This window comes from Ascidia mentula, chromosome 7 (genome assembly GCF_947561715.1).
Source record: "Ascidia mentula chromosome 7, kaAscMent1.1, whole genome shotgun sequence".
NCBI classification, from domain to species: domain Eukaryota; kingdom Metazoa; phylum Chordata; class Ascidiacea; order Phlebobranchia; family Ascidiidae; genus Ascidia; species Ascidia mentula.
Genome location: NC_138572.1, coordinates 15,253,669 through 15,274,601, shown reverse-complemented (window position 1 = coordinate 15,274,601; position 20,933 = coordinate 15,253,669). Strand labels below are relative to the sequence as shown.

The 20,933-nt window shown below is 38.9% G+C and overlaps 1 protein-coding gene across 4 annotated transcripts; it reads right to left on the bottom strand.

Annotated features, from left to right (window-relative positions):
- Positions 1-497: 497 nt before the first annotated feature.
- LOC145909268 (uncharacterized) lies at positions 498-13,709 on the bottom strand. 4 transcript variants are annotated; one of them, XM_082996618.1, is made up of 13 exons: positions 13,524-13,709; positions 13,351-13,443; positions 13,058-13,159; positions 12,892-12,951; positions 12,767-12,838; positions 4,963-5,040; positions 4,001-4,075; positions 3,015-3,092; positions 2,427-2,507; positions 1,483-1,569; positions 1,054-1,289; positions 737-898; positions 498-660 (listed from the first exon to the last, which is right to left on the bottom strand). In XM_082996618.1, exons 1-13 carry the CDS (start codon positions 13,678-13,680, stop codon positions 631-633), a joined length of 1,311 nt encoding a protein of 436 aa, XP_082852744.1. In that variant the 5' UTR covers positions 13,681-13,709; the 3' UTR covers positions 498-630. The 4 variants fall into 4 exon arrangements, with proteins under 4 accessions (XP_082852744.1, XP_082852745.1, XP_082852748.1 ...); XM_082996621.1 differs by having other exon boundaries at positions 542-660; positions 737-861; XM_082996619.1 differs by lacking the exon at positions 12,892-12,951.
- Positions 13,710-20,933: the final 7,224 nt, after the last annotated feature.

Here is a 20,933-nt window from a genome sequence, read left to right as displayed (position 1 = left end):
AATGTTTGGTGTGGTAGCTATAAGAGATGAAAGGCGTTTTTAAAGACGCTAGACGTTTTCTTGTGTGACTGTCCTGTATCGTCTTTCAAACGACCTGTCTTTGTTAAACTGTCCGCTGATCGTTGGTCTTTTGTATTCTCGCTTTATAAATTGAGTGTGCGTGGTTTGCAGTGTGCGCGAGTTAGTGGTTACTATTTTGTAATTCGGTTTTGTTCAATTCTGTCTGGACGTTTGGGCGTAAATTCACTCAGTTTGGCGTTGGTATAATTGCGCATGTTAATTTCGTATCCAAAATTGTTCGTGGTAAATAAATATTGGTGTAGTGTTTGCATCGAGAGTTAAGTAAAGTCAGGTTAGGAAAACACAACAATTAGAACTCACGTGCGATCTAATGTCAAATGCGCTAATCAAATAGGATTCCCATCGATCATAAATAATATTGTTAAGACCAAATTCGAGACTCATATTTGACATAATAGGTCGCAACAATATATTTGATCATAATTTTATTCACAATGAAATCTTTCATTTCGACAATTCATAAAAACACAAAAATTAATTCTGGGAGATCCCCGGGTTTTGATTTGATCCGGACCACTAGAGATTCCATCGGATGAGAGGAACGAATGTTTACTGATGATCCAAACCCACAACTTTCGGCTGAAAAAAATCACAAAACTTTTAATTTCATTAAAATTAACAAAATGTTTTTATTTAAATTAAACAGAATACTTACCGGGTATTCCAGTTTTCCGATCTCTTCCCTCAGGATTCGAATAGATTCGGAACCGATTCCGCACCCACGCAGCCACAACTTATCCACTTTAGGGAGAATCCGACAAATATTTCCAACTTCGATTTCTTTAAAATTGTTTGCACTCAGGTCGAGAAATCCCAACTATTTAAAATATAAAGATTGGTCGGAAATCTTGGTTTCAAACTTTAAAAAAATTTTACTTAAAACCGGATTAAAATTAACTCCATGTTTTATTTTTTAACAAAAAGTAAAGTTTTATGAAAGTATTTCGGATAAATATTTATTCACAAACAAACCTTGTATTCCATCTTCATAATCGCTTCACAAATAATGTTGAAAGTTTCGGAATTAAGTTCGCATCCCCTTAACCCCAGCTCCAAACCGGGTTTTCGAATCCGAGGGAGGAAATCCGCGAGAGCGAAAACATCCGAAATCTTCAGTGGGATTGCGAATAAATTCAACGCCCCAGGACAAGAGAGGGCGATTTTATTCCTGTATTTTTTGTCAACTTCCTGTAAATCCACGAGGAAATCTGAAACAAGTTTATTAAAACAAACATGAAGGATCTGACAAAAATATCCTTCCATCAAAACTTTCAACTCAAACTAAAAACATTTCGTTCACTTTCAATTCTATGGAGACAATGAGAGTGTTACGTCATAATATCAAGCGTGACGTAACAGTTATATTTACAATCACGCATCAAACTGGAAATAAACACAAACCTCGTAGTTTCTCTCTACTAAAAACCCCTCCACCTTCTTCTTGGAGGAATTCGGAAAGTTTCTTCAACAGCTTTTCCCCACGTTCGACTAAAAAACAAACAAGACCAAGATTTGCGATGAAAATAGTAGCCAAGTATTTGAATGTAAGAAATATTTAAGCTTGCGTGTTTTTCCACACATATAACTTACAGTAAGCAGTGGAAGGTCACAGTTTAACACTTGTGATTATTTATATCTTATTGCTTCACAACCATTTATTACCACCATAATATTTGAAAGGTTTGTGTCGGTATCCTGCTGGTATGCACTATTTACAAATACTAACTTTGCAGTAGTAGTAATATTTGACGCACTGATATTTGGTCTTCCGTTCTGCGTTCATTAAATTTAACCTTTTAACCCCCTTCGTACAGATACGTTTGATCATAGTTGGTTTCCAGCGTAACAATGTTCAACGACAGATTTGGTGACAATATTTGTTGTACTGCACTAAACACTATGACGTTTACTTGTGACTTACAGTCGAGGGCGGTTTACAATCGAGTAAATACGGTAGAACAAATATATATGTGAAATCTTAAGATGGTGCTGATATTTAGGAGAACTAATATCTGATGTTTCCATCACTTCAGTACTCATCATCAGTACATGGCGACGACCAACTAACTGACTGGAAGGCAATGCCTGCCATGGGACAGACAAGTTTAACAAGAAAACAATCCTGTTCATTAAGGGCAGTACCTTTCACATATAGCTCTGTTATTTGCTGTTACGATTTCAGTGGACATAATAAATACTGCAAAATATTTTGTGCAGGAAAAGGGTTGTTATTCAAGTAACCAACAACCATGCTTTTGTTCCTCAAGTGTGGATGGTGGCGGATCGCTGTAAATTACTTTCACAGTCTATAACATGTACGTGAATGTAGAATTTAAATACTCTACCTTGTCTTTGAGCTTTAGCATCAACTTGAGATATTCTGGATGCTTCAAGTTCATCTGCAGCAGTCCTGGTGATTTCATTAGCTGTTAAAAAACATGTGTTACAATTTAGACACAAAGTAATCTGTATGAGAAGGAACAAAGAATGGCAACCACGACCCAATGACAACCCCAGCTGAAATCCAATTTCTGGTTACGTGGCGCACTTTGAACATATTTATATTTTCTAAGGGTTATTTTCCTTCAACAGCTGAACCACAAATAACCGCTTTCATATATAATTTAGACTTAACATGCGATAATCAGTGTAAGGTCTGGTTGGGTCGTCCCTGACCAACCTCTGACTTCCCCCCCAACTGTCTAGTTTCATTTTATCAGTGGCTGTTATGGTTTAATTGGTGCCCATGTCATTTTATTTTGCATATTATTTGTAAATGTGCACATTTAACAATGGAGTGATATTTCATGCAATCACGTGATTAGAAGGATCGCCCCACTATGCAGGTCCTTACTTGGGGATCACTGTTATCATATCAAAATCAGTAGGTTTACAGGCTACAGAGCATTGCAACCTAGCTAGATTTTTATCACCTAGTTTTTTGGGTGTTTCAGTAACTGCTGGAGTCCTGGTTGCCTCAAATTCATGTTCAGCAGTGCTGGTTCCTCTATCTGTTAAAACACATGTGTTACATAGCAAATACATAACATGTTAAGATGATAGTTGTGAAAACAAGCAGATAATAATATTGCTACAGTTCAGTATAAAGTCTGTTTATAACAAGCTCCCCAGATTGTCATGAGTTGGGTTTAATTAACACAGTGAGGGGATGAGGAACATTCCACATACATTAAAACTTGTGTGATATTGCAAATAATGTTGAATAATACAAACACAACAATACTGTTGCTAATTGTTTGTTTGCGAGGAGTCTTTCAACCCGAATTCAAGTTAAAATCCTACAAGGACATAGGATCGAACTGACTGCTTTGTCTGCTTTATAATAAATTATTATAATACGGGCAACAATGTTCAATCGTTTAAACAATTTCATTTCGTGCAACAAAAATCTGGTCACATAATTTAACATTTTCAAAAAAAATGACGCCAGGATCACTCTGTCTCTGATTTACTGATGTCAAGGTTAGGTTATTTTGTATGCACATATAATACATAGGTCAATGGTTATCAACTTTCGTGAAACGTTGACACATCCACAAATATCACAATAATATAACGACACTAAAGAATTCTGCGATATCCCAACAACATTAAAACCAGCATGTCGAAATGCAGCATTTGCGAACCTACGATTCAGCAGTCGTTAGTTTACAATAGCTTGACAACCAAGATGCTTCAAATATATCTTAACATGAGCGAGACGCTGAAAATCACAGTTTTGTCAAACTTGCGCCAAGGTTTGAGTCTGGATTTAAGTTGGGTTTAGATTAATATTCGCATAAACACCACTTTCCATAACAATAAATCCAAATTAATATGGGTGAATAGGTATATTAATGTTGGGCAAGTCACTTGTATTGAAAAAAGTAAACTGTCTTCCAAAAACATCTTTAGTTACCAGTGTTTGTTGGTGTTTCAGCTGCTGGAATCCTGGTTGACTCAAATTCATGTTCAGCAGTGCTGGTTCCACTATCTGTTAAAACACATATGTTACATGGTATTTCCACATCTAACTTACTCAAGTAAAAAGGGTAAAATACAATGTAATGTTGTCAACAGTACATGGAAGCAGTGATGTAATTGTCCCTGAATAATTTTTTTTTTCTTTTTTACGTAGTTGTGGCAATTTTAAATGCAAACGACAAAGGAGAGGTTTCTGAGTAATTTACTTCCATCAATAAAGTTACGACTTACAGGTTTACGACTGACAGCAATGACAACTGTTTACATGTACACTTTCTTTCTTGTGTATTTGGACTTGTAACAAAATGCGATATTTTGATCTGGTTGGGTTGTCTGTGACCAACCTTTGAATTCTCCCATCATTTCTTCCTAGTTTCGTTATATCGCTGCCCATTATGGTTTTATTGCTGCCAATGTCATTTTATAATGCATTTTTATTGTATATGCACTGTACACCAGATTGGAAAAAATGTCGTGCTGATGCATTAACATACAAAAATCATTTCGATCACCAGCGCAATTAACAATCGCCCAAAAAACAATCCTCCGCTCAAATAACCAACTTTCCAATCTGGCATGTACAGGCTTAACAATGCAGTAAAACAGCTATCGTATTAAGATCATTAGGTTTAAATGCTTGGCAGCCCAGGCATTGCAGCCTAGCTGGATCAGCCACTTTTTCCGGACAAGTCGGAGCGAAATTAAGCAACCTCACTGGGAGCTGATCCAGTAAGGCTACAATGCCTGGGCTCTGAAGCCTGCAAACCTATTACTAAACCTTTGATATACATGTTTTAAGTTCTTTTCAAGCAAAATAAAATTGAATTTTCTCACTAATTGGGAGTCACTCAAAAATGTAATAAGTACTTAAGATTCCAAATCTTGATTTTTTATTACCAGACTTTTGGGGTGTTTCAGTAACTGCTGGAATCCTGGTTGCCTCAAATTCATGTTCAGCAGTGCTGGTTTCTCTATCTGTTAAAACACATGTGTTATATAGCAAATACATAACATGTTAAGATGATAGGTAGATAATAATATTGCTACAGTTCAGTATAAAGTCTGTTTATAACAAGCTCCCCAGATTGTCATGAGTTGGGTTTAATTAACACAATGAGGGGATGGGGAACATTCCACATACATCTAAACTTGTGTGATATTGCAAATAATGTTGAATAATACAAACACAACAATACTATTGCTAATAGTTTGTTTGCGAGGAGTGTTTCAACTTGAATTCAAGTTAAAATCCTACAAGGACATAGGATCGGACTGACTGCTTTATTTCCTTTTTAAGAAAATTTTAAAACACAACAAGCTTAAAAATCACTGGCAACAATTTTTAAACATTTGAACCATTTTATTTTGTATGAAAACAATTTAGTTGACTAATTTAATATTTTCAAGAAGGGGGAAATCCAACATCAATCCGACTCTGATTAACTGAAGCATGTAACACAACTACAAAGAAAAAGTAATAATTCTGGTGCTGTATATCATGATAATAAGATTTACAGGCTTTGCAGCCCAGCAGGATCAGCCACTTTTTCCCGACAAGTCTAAGCGAGATGTGAAAAATCAAACTCCCGGTGAGGTTTGTGCACACGACCGTGGGCTAACCAGGCCCAACACTCTACCAACTGAGCTACAGGAGCTCGGCAGTTTCACAGGATATATATGCATATTGTGGCCAATGTACACTGGTGTGCAAACGCATAACTTGCCAGGCAACCTAGGGGGATAGGGGGATCCCTACCAGCATACGATAGATGTGATCGCCAAGTAAGGACCTGCACAGTGGGGCAACCCTGCCAATCATGCAGTTGCATGAAACATTACTGTGTATATCATGATAGTTAAAAGCTGGTCAAGAAATAGTTGATTATTTCTTATTCCAGCCACAGTTTATCCAGAGCCCTCGCCACACATTTACCACTCACCTAACACAAATTAAATCACAGTTTTATGTTTGCATAATGCTTGTTCTTACTTGTTCAAACATGTTTCCATCAAATTATTTGGTCTCCCATGCCTTTTTTTAGTTTATTGTACATATCATTTTTTATTTTATATGTTGCCAATGTAGTTTGTGACTAGCAACACCAATATTTTATTTTATTTTGGAAAACTGTTCATGTTTTTTTCATGTTTGACTACAGACAAAATGCTACTTTTCGAAGCAAAAATGACCCTGTTAAAATTATTGCATTATTGCCAGTTAATATTCCGGCAATGTCAGAAATACAGTTACATATAATAAAAATAATAAAAATAAATAATGACCTACTGCCAACTGTTTTCAAAATAAGCCACAAATAGTTCCACCGCCGCTCAAGAAAGTAAACAAAACCTTTGACCTTGCTTATGACCTTGTTGTCACCGTCGCGCAGACAACCTAACGCTATGTGGCGCAATTGAGCAAACTGGGAGTTTTTTTGCTAAAATTACCGACAAATCGCTTGATTCATCTTCTTAGGTCAAAACACGCCTTACTGATCAACGATCAGATTTAATCGGGGTTTATGAATACGGACTCATCTGAACCTTAATCGGGATTTTACGAAAGTAGTATATAGGTAACAGAGGGGAGAATCTCAGAGACTTCCTTCCTATCTCCGAGACTCTCTTTCCGATTGGGAGACAGGAAAGAGTATTCTTTCCGTTTCGCATATTAAATAGAAAATTGTCTTACGGAGACACCCACAGATACTCTCTGTTTTCCAGTCTTGCAAAAAACATGCGTGTAAGATTTCATGGCGGATTTCGTGACATGCATTTTGCCAAAACCGATGAGGTCATATCACATGAAAATCAATGTAACCGCTGTGCGATTTGCGAGACCTGTGGCAAGAGGTACGTTTAATTTGTTCGCGCTTGAGCGCATAAGCGATCGATGTAAGTTGATCGTGATTTTCCTGTTTCCTCTTTGTAACACATTGGGGGCGTGGGCGCAGCGAAAGGATTTCGAGTTTGCCCGTTGACGCCTGACAGTGCGGCACCGGGGACCGACACCTGTAGTCAAATTACACTGAGGTAAAGCTCTCGAGTTGTCTAATGACCCCGGCACACAGATGTTACCAATTAACTTTTGCAGTGACCTTAACACAATCGATACAATGTACGCCGGGTCGGATGTAATTGATGAGATCTTGCGTGACTTGGGCATTCTTAACTCACCGGAGTTCGCCGATCCAGTGGCGCCGGGCAAACGGGAAGTTACAACGCGTACATTAGCGATTGATGAGGATTAAGTGTATTTTACCGACCGATAAAAGATCTCGTTTGTAAAACAGATTCTTGCGCAGGCGAACCCAACACACTAGCCAGCAAAATTTACCAGTGATCAACGGTGAAAGTAGGTGCGTTTATAAAGTCAGCTCTGGCGTGCAATTGACTGACATGGTTTCTCATTGGCTGATGTTTGCAAACAGGAGGCGGTTCGAACCGACAATTATATGTTTCCGGCGAGCAACCGCCAGCAGACAGCTTCGGTTAGTTTCGGTTTCACGTTAGAAACCATTCTGGGGAACGGCGATATTTACGCGTCGGACAACAATGCAATACTTTTCCCCACACCTTTTCTGATCCGCTCGCGGGATGACTTTTCGAGTTCTTTCAAAAGCTCGCTGGAGCAGATCATTTGGAAATCATCAGACAAAAGCGTCCCGATTCAAAATGGAAAGTTGAAGCGTTGACAAACCTTGCTTTATCCGTTTATTACACACCACACGCCTGGATAGGAAATCCAATCAATTTACCGAGGTGTCTTAAGCTCAACACGGGTCTCATCACATTCCATCAAACGACTGACGGTCGACCGATTACAGACAATCTTTGTCTTTTTCGATGTATCGCACCTGAAGATGGCACAGGGCGGTGGCTTTGGTCGCATCGCCACCGAGTTATGTCGGAAATTCACAGGCGAAAAATGTGTTGATAACTTCCCACGTGGGCGCTCTAACCCAAATCGAAGCGTTGTTTGATTTAAATATCAACGTCTACGAGCTACAAGCGCCGGGTGCGCGCAACATCAGTAAACGTGTTCTCTTGTCACACGTGAAGTTTCGCGTGTGTGAGGCAGACGATTTTCGAACGCTTGCAACTGTGCGGCATTAACGTATCACCACTGCAGCGCTTTTACCCATTTGTGATTTGCTATGACTTCGAGGCTGATAAAACGGAATGCATTCCTCTCAGCGTTGCCGTGTGCAGCGAGGTACCTGGATTCAAGCAAGGGGAATGTTTCGTCACAACAGGTCAACCACAAGAGCTGATAGACCGCTTTGTGGGTTATTGATTACCTAGGTCAAATACAGGACAAAGCGGCGCGGCTGATGCGTGATCGCTTTAATCGCTCCCCCCTAGTAGAAGCCAAAGTAAACCAGGCGCTCAGAACTGGTCACACACCCATACGAAACACTGCAAAGTGATTTTCTGTCGCAAAACATCCCGTGATCGGGTACAATTCGGTCCGCTTCGAAACGAATTTTGTTTTCTTATTGAAAAATACCATATCCTGCGAAATCGTGCGAAACGCATCGTAAGCGATGTGACGAAGACATGACGTCACTGGGGCATATCGTGCAAGGCGACTGCTGCTGTGCGCGCGATCACCACTGCTGACGCGGATTAGGGAAATTAAAAATTGTATTTTGCGGTCACTCTGTAATGGCGCTTTCTAGAAAAAACCGGCCGCCCACGTAAAGGGAATTGTGAATTTTCAAGTCGTTAATCAGAACGTGTTCACACGCCATGTGGAACGTAAGGGGTTAAATTACTTCTACGCTAAACATGTCGATCTCTCCGATGGTGTTTCTACAAGTCCTCGTTTGCTCTGAGCGCGCGCGTTTTGCGGCTAAATTCTATTATATTTTTTTTTGTGTACGTTCTTCTCTTTTTAAACCGTTGCGCAGTCTATATATTGTTCATATATGTTGGGCGCAATCTTTTCCTCGCGCATTTGTCGTAAATATGGTAAGCAAGAAAGTTGGTCAATTGGGTGTGGGGCGGCCCGGCGGAGAAGAACACGGAGCAGTCGTGGTCGCGAAAAGACATGTGGGTTTGTGAATAGCATATTGTTAAGCCTTGAATTTTTGTGACAACTACCATGAATTTTTATAAATGATGATTATAGTGGTATAGGCTACCTGCGTACATGTGAAGGTTGCCTGACAAGTTGTGCGCTTGCGCACCAGTGTACCTTGGCCACAATATATCCCGTGAAACTGCCGAGCTCCTGTAGCTTAGTTGGGAGAGCGTTGGGCCTGGTTAGCCCAGGGTCGTGAGTTCAAACCTCACGCTCGTTCCCGTGTGTTAGCCACAAAACGCTCCACAATTAAATCATTTCTATATAAGTCATGCAAATAAATGTCAACGATTTTATGCTGTTTGTAGCCGCGCTCGCGTAGCAACGCGAAAAAAATACAATACGGCCCACAGGTAATCGAAAAAGGGCTCTGGACAACTTTCATATATAATTGCCACAGCTTCAGCGACGTGTGAACCCGTCAAAAAGCTCTAAAATCCAGAAAATACTGCGGTCTTGCGAAAGTGTCAAAATATAATACAAGCGAATTGGCGCCAGATCGAAAAGACAGGTCGCTGTTAACAATATACAATGACGGGGGTTGATGACGTATTGTCGCAAGTTCGTCTCGTGCGTAAACACCACGAAAGACGCGCGACGTCACGGGGTCACGTGCAAGCAAAGCGCCAATTTGTAATTCGTAAATGCGTTCACGGGGCAAAATCTGTAATCACGTTTCGATAGCGGTCCACCTCCACAATATTGTCGCATTCGCAAAAAGCAATTACATCCACCGGGGCTGCCAGAACCATTTTAAATCGTCCGACCCGAGATGCATGAGGTCAAACGTTGCCAAGTCGCTGTGATCGGGCGTCAGATCCACACAGATAAGGCAGTAGCCGCGCGGGTACGAGCAGTATGTTATCCCGTTTGATTGATTCGTGTAGTGTTTGTCCCAGTAAACAGCGATAAATAGCTTCTACTGTATCGGCCGTTTTGAAAATCCGGTTGGAATGCTTTTACCGGTTGTGTACGTCCGCCCACGTGTAACGATAAGTGATTAATGTTGCTTGAACTCAAATGGATTTCGTTCCCAAGCACCGTTGTAAGCGGCGCCGTCCATAAAGCCCAAGACCACCCTGACAGGAACTGCCCGGGTCACGAGTGTATGGCATACGGTCGTTTAACTCCCGCCGGCGATCGTAAATACGCGAACTTCCGAACGACGCAGTGGGCACACGGCCGAGTGAGATTGCAGCGTTTTCTGATGCGACAAAGTGATGCTGAGGGCTTCACTTTGCGAACGAATAATCGAACATCGATAACTTTGATTTTCAGATTGGCGTCGGCGGCCGCCATGACGGCGAATTGATCTTTGCCACGCGTGAGACGAAGGCGTACGTCGACACCGTTTAACACATTACGCTGCTGCTGACAAATATCGCAGTGGAGTTTGGACAACATCTCGATTGGGCGACTCAACAACAATTGGTCACTGTGCCAGCTGTGGATCTGGGAAAATGACACAAAAAAATCATTGGATGTGTTTCATCTCCAAATCTATTGGTTACCTAATCTGATGCAGTTATCTAGACTGTGGAAAAAGCTATTGTGTTCACCAATTTGTACCACCAAATATTGCATGAACATGCAAAAACTTTCATTTGGTTATCAATGCATCCACAGCACTTTTTTCCATTTTCTAAGCTCAATTTATGCACAAAATTAAAAGGTTACAATTCTAAACTGCAGTTCAACGTAACTTCCATGCATAAAAGGATGAGAAAGGCATATAATCCACTTGCAAAGTAATAAAACGAGCCTTACTACCCATCAAAAAAGAAATATATTCACAATAAAAGCGATTTACGGAGGCTGTGAGTAACTGAGGACATTCATTTAAACACCGTGCTTATGCGCGTTAAATTAATTAAAAAAACTGCTGTTCACTACGCAAAAAGCTACCAAACCCTGCTGCAGTTATTACATGGCCAAAAAATTACTTGGCCAAGGTCAGTTAAGGACCACCTATTTTGATGGCCCAAAAATTCAGCCGTTTTGGCCAAGTACTCGGCCTGCGTCATTTGCGTCACTTCCATATTGGTCACATGGCCCAAATACATTGTACTCGGCCTGTGTCATTTGCGTCACTTCCATATTTGGTCACATGGCCCAACCACCTATTTACTACTTACAAATTTTGCTCATGGGCCCAAACAAATTTCCATAGAGCTTATAACACAATCAAAGACTGTCAATCACTACCTACTCACATAAAAATGAGTGCAGTCTACAACACAAGGTAACTGCAAATTGTCATTTTTAGCTGACACAATCAAAGACTGTCAAAAACTACCTACTCACATAAAAATGAGTGCAGTTTACAACACAAGGTAACTGCAAATTGTCATTTTTAGCTGACACAATCAAAGACTGTCAAAAACTACCTACTCACATAAAAATGAGTGCAGTTTACAACACAAGGTAACTGCAAATTGTCATTTTTAGCTGACACAATCAAAGACTGTCAAAAACTACCTACTCACATAAAAATGAGTGCAGTCTACAACACAAAGTAACTGCAAGTAGTCATTTTTACCTAAAACAATCAAAGACTGTCAATCACTACCTACTCACATAAAAATTATAACAGTTTACAACACAACATAACTGCAAATTGTCATTTTTACCTAATACAATCAAAGACTGTCAATCACTACCTACTCACAAAAAAATTATGGCAGTTTACAACATAAGGTAACAGCAAATTGTCATTTTTACCTAACACAATCAAAGACTGTCAATCACTACCTACTCACATATAAATGAGTGCAGTTTACAACACAAGATAACTGCAAATTGTTATTTTTAGCTAACACAATCAAAGACTGTCAATCACTACCTACTCACATAAAAATGAGTGCAGTTTACAACAGAAGATAACTGCAAATTGTCATTTTTAGCTAACACAATCAAAGACTGTCAATCACTACCTGGTCACATAAAAATTATAACAGTTTACAACACAAGATAACTGCAAATTGTCATTTTTACCTAATACAATCAAAGACTGTCAATCACTACCTACTCACAAAAAAATTATGGCAGTTTACAACATAATGTAACTGCAAATTGTCATTTTTAGCTAACACAATCAAAGACTGTCAATCACTACCTGGTCACATAAAAATGAGTGCAGTTTACAACACAAGGTAACTGCAAATTGTCATTTTTAACTAACACAATCAAAGACTGTCAATCACTACCTACTCACATAAAAATGAGTGCAGTTTACAACAGAAGATAACTGCAAATTGTCATTTTTAGCTAACACAATCAAAGACTGTCAATCACTACCTGGTCACATAAAAATGAGTGCAGTTTACAACACAAGGTAACTGCAAATTGTCATTTTTAACTAACACAATCAAAGACTGTCAATCACTACCTACTCACATAAAAATGAGTGCAGTCTACAACACAAGGTAACTGCAAAGATTAATTTGCGTTAAAACAGTCAAGAACTATCAATCACAACCATTAGACACAAAAAATGGTTTTGACTATAAATGAAAAAATGTTTGCATTTTGATTTTCAAGTGAACACAAACCACGACAGTGAAACGAACAGGATTACTGTGGATTTTGCAAATGATGAATTGTGATATAAATTACCTTCTTCTCGATGATGGTCATCAATGTTAGCCGTTGATGTAGCAGAGTTTCTTGATGAACAGTTATCAGAAGCTGTGAATTAAAATTTATTACATTTTATTTCAACCTTGTGTATGAGGAAAGACCTTTTTCTGCATTTGGTTGTTTTTTAAAACCTGAAGATCTTGGAGATCCACTTTGTTTTTCTGTTGCAGAATGAAAATAAATGAAAAGAAGAAAAATATACACAAACAAAAGTTTCGTGAGTGATTTTCTAATTGCATAATATGGTAAAATTGTAGAACTCATCACCATTTTCTTGCAAGTCATTGGCATGATGATGTTTAGAAGTTGTTGCCACACTAGGTGTGTCTGGTGAAGTGGATCCCTCAGTTATTGGAGTCCTTTCAGAAGCTGCAAAACAATGTGTGCACCAGAAGCATGACATACTACTTATAAAAAAAATTCAACAAATACTTAGATCCAAATATTACGAAATTGAATGAGTCCGTGAGTTCCGATGATAACAAGAAATATGTGTACATTATTTGCCATCATCAATATTATACGAAAAGAAATATTTGATAAGCAAGTATACAACTGACGTATTTCTTGAAGCCTGAAAGTTGATGCATGGCTTGTAGCACTGTTGGCTGTATCAGATTCCGAAGTGTATTCAGCACGGTCACTTCCAGAAGCTTTGTTGGATGGCGCAGGAATCAAAAAGGAAATAATGGTTAGTAAATGAGAAAGATTGGGCTTAACGTGTTGTACATACCAGATATGTTACCGAGCATAATACCGCAGACAAAACGACGTGTTGGGCCCCAGTGAGATTCTTTCACCAACTTATCGACGAATTGGTCGAATTCTTCTTCAGGCATGAGCATAGAAATGTAATAGGCTGCGAAATATTCCTGGAGCAATTGGTGCATATAATAGAAGATCGCATTTTTCCCGTCAAAAACCTTGCGACTCTAATGCCAGGAGGATTTGGCCATTTTTATTACCACATCCTGCACGTTTATATCCTCCAAACCAACATCTAGGAGGTCAGCTTGTGTGAACATGACCGTTTTACGTTTCATTCCGTCGTATGCCATTTTGCCAAGGGGATTTCTTAATTTTTCTATGTCATCCCCCTTGGCATGTTGAGTGTCACTAAGTTGTTCTAGGACAGCTTCAAATATGTCTGTAAGTGTGTGAATGTGGTTTGTGGGCCCAAATAAACCAGCATAAACTACAAACTGCAAAAGCAATGGATTATGGCAAAAGTTAAGTACTTGTGGGGATTTAGTTTCAAACGATTTCCACAGTTTCTTGGCCTCTTCTGCAGCATAGAAATCAAACAACTTTCTCATGTCGTCAGCAGAAAGATCGTGGACATAAATGGTTTGTTGCGGTCGAAGATCTAGAGGAATCGAGAGCAGGGAATGGGGACGAGATGTAAAAATCAATGCAGACTTTCTAAGTAACTTTTTGCCACAGAGATTTGCAATTAGCTGTTGAACTTTCGATGTTGTATCGTAACTTGCACTAACTGACTTCATGTCTGCTACTGACCATGTGGCCTGATCCAAACCATCACATACTATTGCACATTTGGCCTGGTTCTTTCTTATCCATTGAAAAGTAGCATCAAGGACAGATTGTTCCACATCAGGGAACTGTCTGTCAAGCAAGAGCTGCTGAAGAGTTAGTTTGTCATCACCATAGTTTATATCCTTGAAGCAAAGATTAAGCACCAAGTGTGAGTTTCTTAAATGTCTGGATATTCTTTTTGAAATTGATGTTTTTCCACAACCAGCAGGGCCGTAGAATGAGATGAAAGATCCTTTACCTTTGCTTGTTTTAAAGTTTGAAACAAGATCTTTTATTTTGACCTCTTTGCCACCAGTTAAATTTACATTCCTTTCTACAGTTAAAGGTTTGTAAACTTCTGGCGTTTCAGCATCAAGTCCCTTATAAATATCTTTTTTCATTAGGATTGGATTTACCTCAGGAATGTCGGCTTTGTTAAACTTATGACTAAATGGAATCACATCTGGATCGAGATTTTCCAACTGATGTCGTTTAAATTCATCAACTGCCTGTTGGAGTTTTTCATCTGAAAAATCACGAAGCGGATTCAACACCAACCTAAGTATGTCCTAGTTTAATTTTACAGGGGATGGTCGAGTTACTCTTGACGTAAAAGATTTATAATGAATCTCTATCCGTGATTGAGTTGAACCAAAGCAATCCACTACACAGTGAAAAAACGTAAAATGTTTCTGTATACGAGTTGCGTGTTTATAACCTGCACATGTGTGGTAAACAATCATGAATTTAACCCAACTTTTGCGAGCTCGCTAAACTTATCGAGGTTTGCTCATCATGGAGTCCCAGGTTCTTCCCCTTACTAACAACTGGTCTGTGGAGATCATCAAATATTTCCTACATTTCTGGTAGCGAGTTAATTATGTGGGAAGAATGGTACAGAGGTTGCTTGCTAGGAAAACACAAGCAAAGGATGAGCAAGCACTGATCAAATGGGGATTTGATTAAGAACCAAGGTATTCGCTGTAGCGACATAATCCCCACTATAATATTCTTATTCATGAGATAAACAAGTGTTTGTTTCGTGCCATCCCGTATTCGTGCCTAAATCACAACGACAATGCGCGATTCCAAGCAGCGTTGGTAAAGTTATCAGGTGGTTTACCGACAATTACTCGTATGGAATCGTAAGTAGTTTTGAATAACGTGAAATAATCCCGCATCTAATGTGAATTGGACCTGGGGGAAATTCCTTTAGTTTTTGTTCGATTGCTCAGATAAAATTAGAACAAGTTTTAGTTAATGCGTCACAATGTCCCGTGTACGTGACGCCAATTGTATTGCAATAATTTGTTCGGGCATCCAGCAAAGTGAAGTTCAACGACCCACAAAGAGACGAATATCGTCTTCTGCTGATGGAGTCGTTACATATCCGACAAAAAAAAAATACATCTGTTCTAAGGTTTCTTTTGTTGCTGAGACGTCTTCAATTAATACAACATGTTTATATTTCCTGCAGTGTTGCTCAGTCCCTTTCTTCTGAGAATTTATGACTGATTGCAATTAATTAGTGTTCCTATTTAGTAAACTGTTACAGTCTGTTCAACAAATGTTGATATTTTGTGTGTGTGTTTGACATGTGTGATTACATCATAGAATTTCTTTGTCGCACAAATCGTGGTCGATATTTTAGGGAAGATTTTTTGCAGTGATTTGAATGTCATTTGACACTTGTGTTATGTTAGTTTGATAAACCACGTGACTGTATTGACAATTGTGATTTTGTTTTGTACGCTAAGCTATATCCTCAGTGTGTTTAGAAACTTGACAAAAATCTCAACTGTGCCACTTTTTGTCGCCTCTAGCACATTGCTGTTTTGTTTCTGATGTTCTGTGTTTCACCCATTCTACACTGCCGTCATCCCGAATTTGTGCACGGACTCGTTCATTCACTGCACAATATATTCCTTGGAATTTAACAGACGACTCCCTACACAACATAAAAACAACTTTCTTGGACTCATGCGTGACATTCAACCAATAAACGATGGACGTCACATTATTTCTGAAGGTTGTGATTGAATCCCACTGTCACAAATGTATTATAGATCGACCTAATGCGATAGTCTATGGCCTAATTCCCATGCGACGATATCTCGCAACCACCGGACGTTTATTGTGCGTATCAAATCTTTTGTTTCGAACGGCCGCTTCGCACCCTCCTTTCTTTTGTTTTCGTCCCGAATGTGCCAGTTTTATCGCGTCGCCCGTTACTTGCTGCAGCCACCATTGTTGATACTGCTGGGAAAAAAGTTAACGCTTTGACCCCAGTCAATGTTACCCAAACGATATAAGTAGCACTCTGTTTTCTAAAACAATTCATTTTAGTACAAACCTTCGCTGGTAAAAGTTTACACGTAAAAGCATTTAGCGTATGTGTAGTAACAAAAGTGTAGTTCAGTGTATTGGTTAAATTTATAACCGTGTTACTACGTCTGTAAGTAATCGTATTTTGTGTGTTGATTCTATTTGAATAAGACAATAAAGGTGTAGGAAAAGGTTTATTGCTGATCAGGGTACAAGTGCGTTGCTGTTAAGGAACTTCCAATAGTCAGACCCATCTTTTGCGTAACCGTTAAAACGGAACGTGACACCCACAAAGAGGATTCTGTTTTAAAACCCACATTAGCTTGCATACATTTCAACGTATTTTAAGGTAGTCCTGATAATATCTACCTGTTGTGCTACAAATAAATTATTTGTAGTTCCTGTGAAAAGTGTAAAATTGTAAAAAACAAACAATCTGACAATTAATGTGTTGAATGAAAACAAAATATATCTTTCTGCTTGTATGCTGTCAAAAGGAATCAGTACCTTGTCGAACACCGGCTTTGGAAGTTGTTGGAGCATTTGATTCAGTGTTAGCTGATGACGCTGCTGGTTGGTTGTAAATATGTTGCACCACAGTCTGGTTTTGCACATTTTGTTGTTGTACAGTTTGCTGTTGTACATTTTGTTGTTGTACGTCACCGATGTGAACATTCTGTAATATCGAAAATCAAACGTTCACACCCAATAATGTCAATGCTGATAGACGACAGAACCCATGTTTTCCTACAAATATCTCGATATCCAAGAACAACAAGCTCACCTCGGTATGGATATTTTGTGGATCAGCTTGTTCTGTTTGTTGTTCGGCCATTCTTGTATGAGCAGGTGTAGCTTTGTATTACAAGTATAGCAAATATATTACATATATAAAAGCTGTGTAAACATACGTGTAGTTAAAACAGAACACCTCAGAAAACTAATTTTTCACGAATTTTTTTTTAATTTTTATAACCGTATCTCACAATTAAACCCCAAAAATCCCTGGGGGGGGGCATAAACACTTATCAGACATCTAATTCTGAATGCATTGTGTAGAGGAGGGTTAGTGACTTTACTTTGTTGCAAATGGAGGTTACTTTCTGTGATTCATTTTTTCACAAAACAAACCTACACATTTTTCGCAAAAAATTGTCAAACATGGGGGCAAAATGCCCCTGGAGGAGCGGTTAAAGTAGTTATTTCGATTATAAATTTGGCCAGAAATCCTAGACAAGTGTCGGGACTAACAGAAAATCACAAATTGACCATACTTTCTGTGATTCATTTTTCCACAAAATCCACCTCAATATATTGGTAGTTTTTCAGCTACATGTTCAACAGCACCATTTGCCAATTGGCTGCCTGACTAATGACCCTGAAAACCATAGTAAAACTGCCCCAAACATGCTGGAAATCGCCCTGGCAATAGCCTGTGCATCTGTGCGCATACATCTAAAACTCTGGCACCCATACATAACCACAATTAACTGGCTGGAAAGGCTGGAACCAACGTACTTAATAAAACCAACCATACAACATGTGTTATTTTATCAAACTCAAAATTTATGTCACTTTCCTGCACTATATGTTCAATCCCGGTTTAATGCTGAAGTCGCCAGGAAGCAATTTATCGAACTTATAATGTACACAAAGTATCAGCAGATATGTCGTCGTAACTGGGATCAACCACTTAGTGAACGTCCGTGATATTGTGTTTAAAGCGTTTGTATCAGACAAATACATTTAAACGATGCACGAACAATATTTATTACTTTCGCAGTTAATTTTGGACGAAATTTAAGTGCATTTTGCGATTGAATAAAACTTTAATATTATCTTTGTGCTGTTCATAATTTGTCACATTATGAAGTCGACCTGATATGTGTGAGTCACAGGTGATCGTTTGAAAGCAGGGCGGGGGATGGAAAGAGGACCCTGATGATAGAGTGAATCAATGCGTGGAACAAACATCTGAGGCTGCTCACTGTAGTACGTCGGCTCAAATATTAATGGACCCGAGTTCGTATCACCGAACATCTGGAGCTCGAGGAAAGAGAATTACGAGCGAAGAGAGAGCTCGAGGAAAGAGAATTACGAGCGAAGAGAGAGCTCGAGGAAAGAGAATTACGAGCGAAGAGAGAGCTCGAGGAAAGAGAATTACGAGCGAAGAGAGAGCTCGAGGAAAGAGAATTACGAGCGAAGAGAGAGCTCGAGGAAAGAGAATTACGAGCGAAGAGAGAGCTCGAAGAAAGAGAATTACGAGCGAAGAGAGAGCTCGAGGAAAGAGAATTACGAGCGAAGAGAGAGCTCGAGGAAAGAGAATTACGAGCGAAGAGAGAGCTCGAGGAAAGAGAATTACGAGCGAAGAGAGAGCTCGAGGAAAGAGAATTACGAGCGAAGAGAGAGCTCGAGGAAAGAGAATTACGAGCGAAGAGAGAGCTCGAAGAAAGAGAATTACCACTATTTACCTGATGTGGGTAGGCGCACGATGGACCCAAGGACTTCTGCGTCCATTGGTAAACCGGGTTTTGTTTGTGATGGTAATCAGTGCATGCCATCGCTTCACATCCACCTTTGCATACTTGTTATGTCAATAAAATTAGTTAAATCCTTCAGTTGTGCTAATTACAATTGTTGATTCAAAACAAAGCCCATGACATGAAGTGTGAGTAATGTTGAACCCCGGCTCGTTATTTGTGGCCGACAGATATCGGTTGCGGTCTTTGAACTTCAGCGTGCAATCTATGTGATCCCAAATTACGTGAAACCATGTAGAAATCAACTTCTTGTTGTGCAATATAATTTATCATAACAAAAACGCAAACTGCTTTACCTGATACAATTTTTTTATGCAGAGTTTAGTGGAAGCGAATTTTGGGAAAATGTAAACTTACTCGAGATCGCATTAAATAAATGCAGGTAAGTTGGTTTTTATCTTTAGTTCTCTTCGATTAATATTCAATGTCAACTTCAGGTCTAAATTTTATCGTTTTTTTTTAATCTACCTGATATACCAAGTTGATTAGATTCAATTAATTTGTTGTGTATTCAGCCGTTACTTGATTTCCAGTTTTAATTCCTACGTCTCAGCATTATTTCATGCCCTCTAGGATTTGCAGAGATTCAACGAATCAAGAGTGTTTAAAGACAATCGCAAAGTTGGTTTTAAAACTGTCTGCTTATTTGCCTGAAAGTTTGACCGATTACATTCCGGGAGCAGTTAAGCAATATCTGGGTGAGAGAATTGTAACAAACTTTACACCTCGTCGTAAATGAAAACACTGTAAACTGTTTGCTGTAATTTATCTGTACATTGCTATATTCTGTATATTGTTTAACGTGCAGTTTATACACTTTATACATGGCGATAAAAATACCGTGCGCAAAATGTTGAATAAGTCAGCGCGAGTTTCTGAACATTTACGGAAGCTTGAAACAGAATAGATTGTTCACAAAGGGAGAGGTTTGGTCGCACAATAAAAGCGTTTTTTTTTCTTGGACAAGTTAATTCTGTTGAAACATACCTTCACATCAGCTGAACCAAAAAGCAGGGATGAAAGTAAGCTTGGTCATTCCGTTTGGATTCACCTGGTGTGTCCCAATAGTCATGAGAGACTTATACTCAGCAAATTTATTCATTTATACATCCAGGAAATCTCGTTTGTATAACAGTAAGATTACTAATCGCCACAAGTTCGCACATGACAGCATCACACAACACACATATATGTCCAAGATACGAAATACAGCAAACACTTAATTCCCTAAAATACACAGTACAAAGATTTGCAACAAAATCAAGCCACGTTTGTAAACTTGAACACGACTTTGGTGTTTTTCATTAATTAATAAAATAACTAACCATTGTTGTTCCAGTGACCGCACTCGAACAATTACAGCATGGAAAATGTGCAAGATGTGCTGGTTGTTCGTTAGAATGCATCTGTCACCAACGAATGTGAGTGCATCATATGTATATTTATAATGTTTGAATTATCATTCATTTATTTTGTTATGGCTCCAAATGTTTTTAATTCGTTTCACCACCGCAACAATACGTTTTTTTAAATCTTATGGAAGAACTTTAGCGTAGAATTGCAATGCTATAGATGGTAACGATTTATCCATTAGTACCTGTAAAAATAGCTTATTGAAGCAACATAAGTCTAAGGGAAATCTTGAGGAAAGGAAGTAATCACTTTATATTTGCAGAAGTCGGTGTGGTAAATGCATTTCTCCATGTTTATCTTGTGGAATAAATCGGGCCGAGAACCTTCTT